Here is an 8,754-nt window from a genome sequence, read left to right as displayed (position 1 = left end):
ATCCTTACGGGAAAATCCCATACTAATATCCGCCATGTTGGTTTTTACGGGACGATTTGTTTACAAACGAAGTTCGTAAGTTCCCGTCGAACTCCGGTGACAATCGTCTGCTTGATCAACTTCTCGGTATTGTACGTTGTCCGCGTAAAATAAATCCGAGATATCCGAAATAACGCCGAAGTGCATTCTGGGTTCTTCGGTTTTTGGACAAATCATTTAAACGTAAACAACATCTCCTAGCAACCCGATCACTGTAAACATGGCCGACTTTCTACAATGTAAATATTGGCACCTAGAATTAAAATCTGACCGGAATTTAACGATTCAATATTTAGGGAGAAGCCGTTTGGCTAAACGAATGAGCAAGTCATTTAAGACAATTTAAACGACGGTAGGTGTCAATAAAGTCGTAGAAAATATTTTTATTCAAATTTTAACAGTATGTTATTTATGTGACGCCGACTATAGGTATTTCTCCAGTATTTATATCGTATTATGCATTACTTATTATTCCTTTTATATATTTAAAATTATTACACAAGCTTTTAAAAATACTCAATCATAATAACTATTTAAACTTCCTTGTCGCGGTATATTATCTAGTAAAGCCTGAGAGGGGTCATACATATATCTTAATGTAGTAATTTCTGTCTGTCTGAACTGTCGTAAAAATCATTTATGATATTGTATTAAAATTTGATACATGTATATAGCTATATTTAGAGGCGTTACATGTGTATATAGTTTGTGTTGGTCGAATGTTGAATGATCTCAAATATGTTGTTTATTTTCATTTCCCACCCTATATATAACGTGGTTTATACTGCTACAAATATTTGGAAAAAAAAACATGTTGATAGTGTAATTAGTATAGTCTGGTGCGTATAGCGTGGTTTAGTTTTAAACCCCCATCTTCTCTAGTTTGACAATTCGCGGTAAGATTTTATCTCTCTTTTTTTTAAATAAATAGATCCCTTTCTTGTAGCAACTCCCTACTGCAAGAGTTCCATGTGTAAAAGTAATGTTTAGTACCAACTGGAAAAAAAGCCCGTAAGGCACAGACCATTTTCTACTCGTTTTGGAATAGTGGGGGTTAAGATTTTTTTTTCAAAAGCAGCAGGAGCTTAGAATTTTTATTTGAATATCTACATTGTTGCATGTAAGTAATAGGGAAAATATTGAAACATATTTTTTTCTGTCCATGGCTGAGTAATTATCTTTTTTTTTCTAAATAATACCAGCTCTCCCCCTTTTCGATAGAAAAATGGTCGGTGCCCTAGCCTTTCATAACGTACAATGTAGTAGCGTTGCCTAACATGCTCAAATCTTATTTTCTTCATGGACTTTCAATGGGTGATTTCATGTCTATCACGAAAATAAATAAAGTAAAAATCCATTTTTTTATTTCTTTTTGGTGTGCTGTCCATTTCAGTTAAAACAAAACACTGCCAGATACCTATTAACAGATACGTATAACGATAGGTCCCAACTTCTTCAATGCACTCGCCCCGTGCAGGTCCGGGTGTTAAAAGAATAGGCCTGCAGCAGCGCTAAGCTTGTCGTATAAGGCGACTAAATAGTGCTCAGAAACCTAGCCGGGGGCTAGGCGCTCTGCCCACAGAGCAACTGGGATGTGTGCCCCAGGTGGTGGAATGGGGTACCCCTGGCGTGTTACATGCTGGAGTTGTCAGGCTATAATACGGAAAACCTGACCGCAAACCATAGTGGTGCACCGTGTTGGGAAAGATGCCACGTTCCTCGCACGTTAAGAACCCTGCTGTGGTATTCGATAGGAGTAGGAACCTTTGCGCTCCGCCACAGGAGGCTAAATTGCCCGACCTTACCCATCCCCCCTTTTTCCAGTGGCAATCAAAATTTGTCGACCCTAATATCCTTGTGACCCATCCTTTCTTTTTTTCATTTCATGTCCATTTTATCATCCATTTCATGTTCATTGTCTGAATATAGCTGAAATATTGCTGCTCGGACGTTAAACCCCAACAAACAAACAAACAAACTTCAATGCACTCAGTCATATTTTGAAGAAAACGTTTGGGGATTTTGGTGAGACATGGTGTGCTTTTTTTTTCATTTAATTCGTGTAATTCATATAGAGGGCCTTTTCCTATTTTGGTGCTGGAGATATTCAAAGATTTTATAAATTCAATAAGAAAACACTTCATGGAACAGGTGCCCGTTCGTACATGTATGAGCAACTTACGTTAAGCTGCTGAATGACTTCAGTTTAAGCAAGCCACGGGGATGGGGATGGTAAATAATAATAATAAAATAATCTTTCATTTCAAGTGCATGTAGAGTTTTCATTTAGTAGAGAAGTGCAGCCACTTTAAAATTGGTTACTCTTTTAATAGCCGATAGTAAATTTAGAACGGATGAAGGGAATGGTCCTGCGATCCGGTTGGACTTGTTCCCCTTTCCGCCAAAAATCTCCGATAGACAATGATTATACTTTGTCTTATTAACTCTATAATGGTGGCATAAAAAATAGTGCTTTACTGGTATTTTAAGATCCAGCTTTAGCTACATATATTATAGAAAGCGACTTTTCATATAATTTGAATATGCTTAACTGTCATTTTATGATAAACCCAGGCAGAAGTTAATACAGCAAGGTATACTGAATTTCACTTTGTAACAAATAGTACCTTAATGAACCAAACTTGGGTAACATTTTATTTTTTTTATTTTTCTCAATAATAAGAGGCTTAAATGAGGACCATCTCTAGGTCCCCCTTTTTGGCACCTGAAATTCATTAAAAAATCACAAAATTTCGACACCATATTGAAATGCTTCTGATGAAAAAGAAGGCAATCAAAGGTTAAAACTATATAATGTATCAAATATCTTTATGTCTGAACAAAAATATAACTAATTTTATGTTACACTTTAAGGGAAATAACTCTTGACGTAGGATGAATTTTCCAAATGGGAAAAACTACCAAATAGTGCCAATCTTCAAAAAAAAAATAACAATAAACAGAATGAACGCCTCGTTTTCATTTTTAATGGTTTCTAATTAAAGATTTAGACTTTCTTTTTACATTATATTAAGGTTTTATTCGGGTTTTGAGGATTAAGTACTTTTTTGTAAATTTTAAAATTGCATATTTAAAAAAGAAACAATAAAAAAAAAATACTGAACAAAGAGTTATCTCCCTTGAGAAGCATATCTTATATAAAATGCAGTTTTTTATAATAGTGCTCATTTATAGATTTTCATTTTATTTTTCAATACCACAATTCAAATAAGTTAGCTTACTTAAAATGTTTAAATCAAATATAAAGTAGGAGGGGTTGTTATATGTACTCCCATACACATGCATGAATTTCAATTTCTACTAAATGCATAACAAGAACATTTGGATTGAAAATAGCATCTTGTGAAAAAAACTCCACAAGGTTTTATTTCTGTCTCGGTGGTAACTCCTCTTAACGTCAGTGAAATTAGGTCTTCTCTCTTTCAAAGGGGAGACAATTTGAATAAAAACAAGGTATTATTTGAATTCCGAAATATTTTGGATTTAAGAAAAGAAGTGAAAAAATACTGGTAAAACTTATCACACTAAGGGGTTAAGTCATGCCGTCATGACTAAGTCGGGTTAGTAAGTTCCTTGACTTTTGTTATTCTACTAACCATACCCCTTAGACATGCCGGCATGACCAACCCCCTTAGTAAGGGTTAGTTTTACAAATTTTATTTTTGGTCATTTTCTTAATTCCAAAATAATTCCAAAATAATTCCAAATTCAAACAATACCTTGTTTAAAATGTATTGTAAACATAAGTTTTCATATATACCTTAATTTAAACTACTTTCCAATAAATTAGCAAATCGTTCAGACTGAAACACAACAAAAAGTAAACAATAATAACTTTTATGAATGTGATTGAATTTTTCTTGTATGTACGCTTGTTTTTTTCTTCTTCAATAATCTCATACATGTTCATGTTGTACATGTATTATATATGGTCTGCATCCGATTCAATAAAAAAAACAAATTCACAGTTGAAATAATGTTTTTCCCATTTATAGTAGAGAAACCCTTATTATGAAAATTATTTAGTTTTTTCAGTAAATATGAAACTATTCTCCTATTATATGTATTACAAACCATACTACAGACTAGTAATACTTTGAGAAAAGCTCACTTATTGGTGGAAATGCGAAATGAAACATTCACATATCACGAAGAATTTGTGGAAACTTTATTAATTCCATTTAAAAGCTTTCTGAGGAGTAGAGAATGGATCGACACACAGCGAATGATCAATATACATGTACATGTATACTTATGCTTTTCAAAGGGGGAGGGGGATAATAAAACAGGCCTACACTGTCCGTATACTGCCTGTTGTGGATGTATTATTTACATTCTAAATTTCCATTTTTAAAGCTGGTTTTGAAATTTTGGATAAATACACCAATATCAATTTTAAAAACTGTTTACATTTTGATTTTAATTTTTTTTCAAGTCACTCATACAAATTCACAGTTAACATATTTTTAGTTTCATTATATACAATGTAGTATGCTTGTTCACAAATCTCACTCGGTTCTTCATTTTTTCTTGATTTTCATAGACAATTCCACTCTGTTTGTTTTGGATTTTATCGGATGAGACTCTTCACTTTCTGCACAAAAATCCAATCATTTGGGCAAAATGTATGTCTCCAAGTGAACACTAATCACAGCCATTGATAATTTGTAATTAATAATTTCACAGAATTTGCTTACTATCAGAGGTTTCTCTTTCCTCAAGTACATGTTCATGAATATCACATACTGTTTACATCTTTGTCTGGTAGAGGCCCATCAAGTTATGTTTGTTTTTAGTGAATTGTAATTATTCTCATTAGACTGATTGTCCAATACATTTGACTGGTGATAGGGTATTGAATCTGTACACGGTACTTGCCAACAAATACATATGTACATTGCAACATCTGTAGTGCTGGGTGCTCCATGGTGAAAACAGCTTTTGACCATCACTGTGTATTTCAAGAGGAAAGTACTTTCTGAATGATTTTTCACAGCTAGGTTCTGAGCAACTAAACTTCCATTTTCAGTAATACATTTCTCTTGGGATGTGCATTTCATACATGTAGCTTCATTCCACATGGTTCTTTTAAAACCTGAAATGTTAATATAATATATGCAAATTATTTCACTTGTATGCAACCGTACTGAAAAAAAACTCCAACATATTTCTCTTTTAATTAATACTACTATTTAGTCTAAAATATAGAAAATACTGTTTTAATACATCTGGTATTGATAAGCGGTCTTGGATACAAATGCCCAGAGTTTTCAGTACAATATGGACCATTTGTTCTGTGTTTTGTACACTTAACTGCATCACATTGATATACATGTTTACTATTAATATACTTGCATTAAGTGAATATTCAGTGAAATACAACTTCTACTACATTGTATGATGTCTTAAATAAGGAGGCTAATTCTTATTTAAATGTCTTCTTACATTGTAATTTATTGACAGATTATAAATAATTCAAGGGATTTTAATTTGATTAACTGCTAGCTATTGTTAACACTGAGATTCAATTTTTATATGCATGCATGAGAAGGGTTTAACATAATGACCAGTTTGCTGTATACCTGCATTTTATATCTGCATTTCTAAAAATAATCTTTAATAAGTCATTGCAACAATGTAAACTTCCTTCCCAGTGGAAGATGGGAAATATTATTGCTGTATTTAAGAAGGGGGACCAGTCATTGTCCTCAAACTATAGGCCGATTTCGTTGATAAGCTGTGTAGGATATGTTATGGAAAGAATTATTTTCAAACATGTATATAATCATTTGTACAATAATAACTTTATTTATAAATACCAGTCAGGCTTCCTTCCAAAATATTCCACAGTTCACCAGTTATTAGAAATGTACAATTGCATATTGAATTCATTTGAAAATGGAGAAATAAATTGTTTTGTTTTCTGTGATTTTTCAAAAGCGTTTGCCAAAGTATGGCATGAAGGATTACTACTTAACCTGAAAGCCTATGGTATAAAGGGCTTATTATTCAACTGGTTCAAAAGTTACCTCTCTGAAAGAAACCAAAAGGTATTAATAAACCAATCTTCGTCTTCCACCTGTAATATTCAGGCGGGTGTTCCCCAAGGATCTGTACTTGGACCTTTGCTCTTTGTAATATATATCAACGATATAGCAGATACACTTACTTCACTGTGTAGATTATTTGCCGATGACACTTCATTCAACTTTTCCAGTCACAATCATGAACAAATTAAACCTATAATTGATCAAGATCTGGCAAAGCTGGACGAATGGTCCCAGGAATGGCAAATGTCCTTCAATCCTGATAAAACAGAAATTATGATGTTCTCCCTGGAATATGATATTACCCATTTAATATCACCTCAATTTAGTACAGGGTAGCTTTCTGAAATACTAAACAACTGAAGAAATTATGTGAAATTGCAATTGAGAACAAAGGTGCCAGTGACATATTTTTCATGACCTACATTTGTGCATGTAAATAAAAAACTCCTTTAAAACATATATACTTTTAAAATCTATCACAATTTTGGGGTTTGTGAATACTGCAGAAATTATTATTTTTCAATATTACCTGGTTTTCTCGTAGAATGACAGTTAAAAAATTCCATGTTTGTTTTTTGTTCAAATATTTTTGCCCAGTTTCTATATTGTTCGTGCATTTACACATGTGAATCAATACTTTTTTTTCAGCACTAAAAGCAAACGTTTAAGAGATCATTTTCAGTTGGAGTCTTCATATTATAACATTGATGTCGTTTATCGGTAATAAATCTACCACAAGCCCCGAATCGTCCCATCGACATTTACGACGACAGTTGAGCTGGCCATTAAGTGCTTCAGATGCCAAAGAGCGAACTCGTTTAGGGATTGAAGACCTTACTGACACTATATTTGATCTCAAATGGGCAGTCGAAAGCACAAAGCGAATAACCTCAGGCGACTTACGATCGCGACTAAACCCGAATGTCAAGGCTGAAAAGGAGCATTGTTTTAACAACATGTCTTTCAAACAAATAACGTCTTATGTACATGATTTGATTTTGTCACCTGGAGCGGACAAAATGTTAAAAAACATCGCATTTCAGTTAGAAGAAAGAAGGGCACAGACAAATGAGCACGTCAGACAATATTTCTCTAAATATGAAAATGCAGAGACGAGCACACATGTATCATTGAGAAACATTAAGGAAATGAAAACTAAAACCACGGGTAAATCTAATGTTTTAGACTTTCTGTTTTTTCTACATTGGGTGCCCGAGCAAATTTACAATATAATGCCTTTATCACTTGGATCATACTTTGAAAGTCTTACTTCCGGTAGTACTGTTGGGGTAACTGAATCGATGTCAAATAACTTTCTACGTCTATCGTCATTCAGTAACTTTCCGCGTCGCATAAATATTTTTTCAATTCATTTCACCAATGCAGGTTTTTATTTTACTGGACAGTCTGATACTGTTAAGTGTTATGCATGTGGTGTTAGTCATAGTAATTGGAATTCTGCTGATGATCCACTTGAAATTCATAGACGATTAAACCCAAATTGTCCACATTTACTAAATTTAAATTCTCAAAATAACAGTGTCAGGGCTACAGCGCCATCTGTAGAAGTACATAGTGCTTCTGGATATACATCAGAACAAAATTCAAAAGACAGGTTAAAAAATTCATATCATGAACGAATTAATAATACCAAGGAAGCATCGACGTCACCAAATAAATCTGTTGCGAAAGTTTCAGAAGAAATAGGTACATGTAATACACAAAATCGGCAAAGTACAGTTAATGGAATAACCAGATTTCATAATGAAACAGAAAATACATCTAGTTTGACTAGTACTTCTACCAATGTAAATGGAGAAACCCGGATTCAAGATGGCTTAGGTGCTATTTATTCTCAAAGAGCGAATGTCAGGACTGAGAATGCTTCTAGTAACTCATCTCTAATTCCTGGAAATAGTCGATCTAGCCAAAGCAACGGAAGCAGTGAAGTTTCGCGGACACCAAGCATTAATGAAAATAATTTAACGATGGTAAATAAATTTATTGGTGCTTCAAATATTGACTTGCCGGTGGAAGACTTGCCAAGTTTAGGTATCAATTTAGAGAAACCAAAATATCCAAACTATGCCCCAATTCAGGTGCGAATCAGTTCCTACCAAAACTGGCCTGGTTATTTAGACCAAACTCCGAAAATGATGGCTACAGCTGGTTTTCTTTACGCTGGATATAATGATTACACGCGGTGCTTCTTTTGTGGTGGAGGTCTTCGAAACTGGGAAGCTGGTGATGATCCATGGGTAGAACACGCCCGATGGTTTCCGAAATGTACATATTTACTTCAAAACAAGGGTTCAAAATTCATCAGAGCAGTGCAAGAAAAACACCAAGAAGTGATGGTAAGAATATCAATAACGCATTGAAAAGCTAGAGATGTTTTTTGTATCACTCTTGTGTCAAGTTGTTATACTATGTATGTAGTAGAAATTCAAATTCTTTTTTTTCCCTGTACATGCAGTTTCGATTTCGCGAATATTAATGGATATTTGTTTAAGTTAAACCGTCAATTTGACTTACATGTATGTTATGGTAATTTTTCTTGTTCATTTTTCTCTAATTAAATTTAATTATTTATAGATTGTAATTAAATTTAATTAGTTATAGATACTATTTTATTTTTTTACTC

At 33.6% G+C, this 8,754-nt stretch overlaps 1 protein-coding gene across 14 annotated transcripts in view; it reads left to right on the top strand.

The window, feature by feature from the left end:
* LOC148598676 (baculoviral IAP repeat-containing protein 3-like) overlaps positions 1-8,754 on the top strand; it is a 60,871-nt gene that overhangs the window by 16,865 nt on the left and 35,252 nt on the right. For 13 of the 14 annotated variants that reach the window (XR_015918738.1, XR_015918737.1, XR_015918734.1 and 10 more), the window contains exon 2: positions 6,759-8,467. Coding sequence is in view for 8 of the 14 variants with exons in the window: in XM_088562343.1 (XP_088418469.1) it covers positions 6,818-8,467 (1,650 nt within the window). In the remaining 6 variants the exon portion in view is untranslated. Of the gene's footprint in view, positions 1-251; positions 392-6,758; positions 8,468-8,754 lie in introns of those variants that run through there. The other variant, XM_088562341.1, reaches the window with a different exon arrangement.

Source organism: Perna viridis, chromosome 14, assembly GCF_037379345.1.
Source record: "Perna viridis isolate PV_CMFRI_1.1 ecotype Kerala chromosome 14, ASM3737934v1, whole genome shotgun sequence".
Taxonomy (NCBI): domain Eukaryota; kingdom Metazoa; phylum Mollusca; class Bivalvia; order Mytilida; family Mytilidae; genus Perna; species Perna viridis.
The sequence above is the reverse complement of the archived record's forward strand: the minus strand, read 5'-3'. Positions and strand labels throughout refer to the sequence as shown.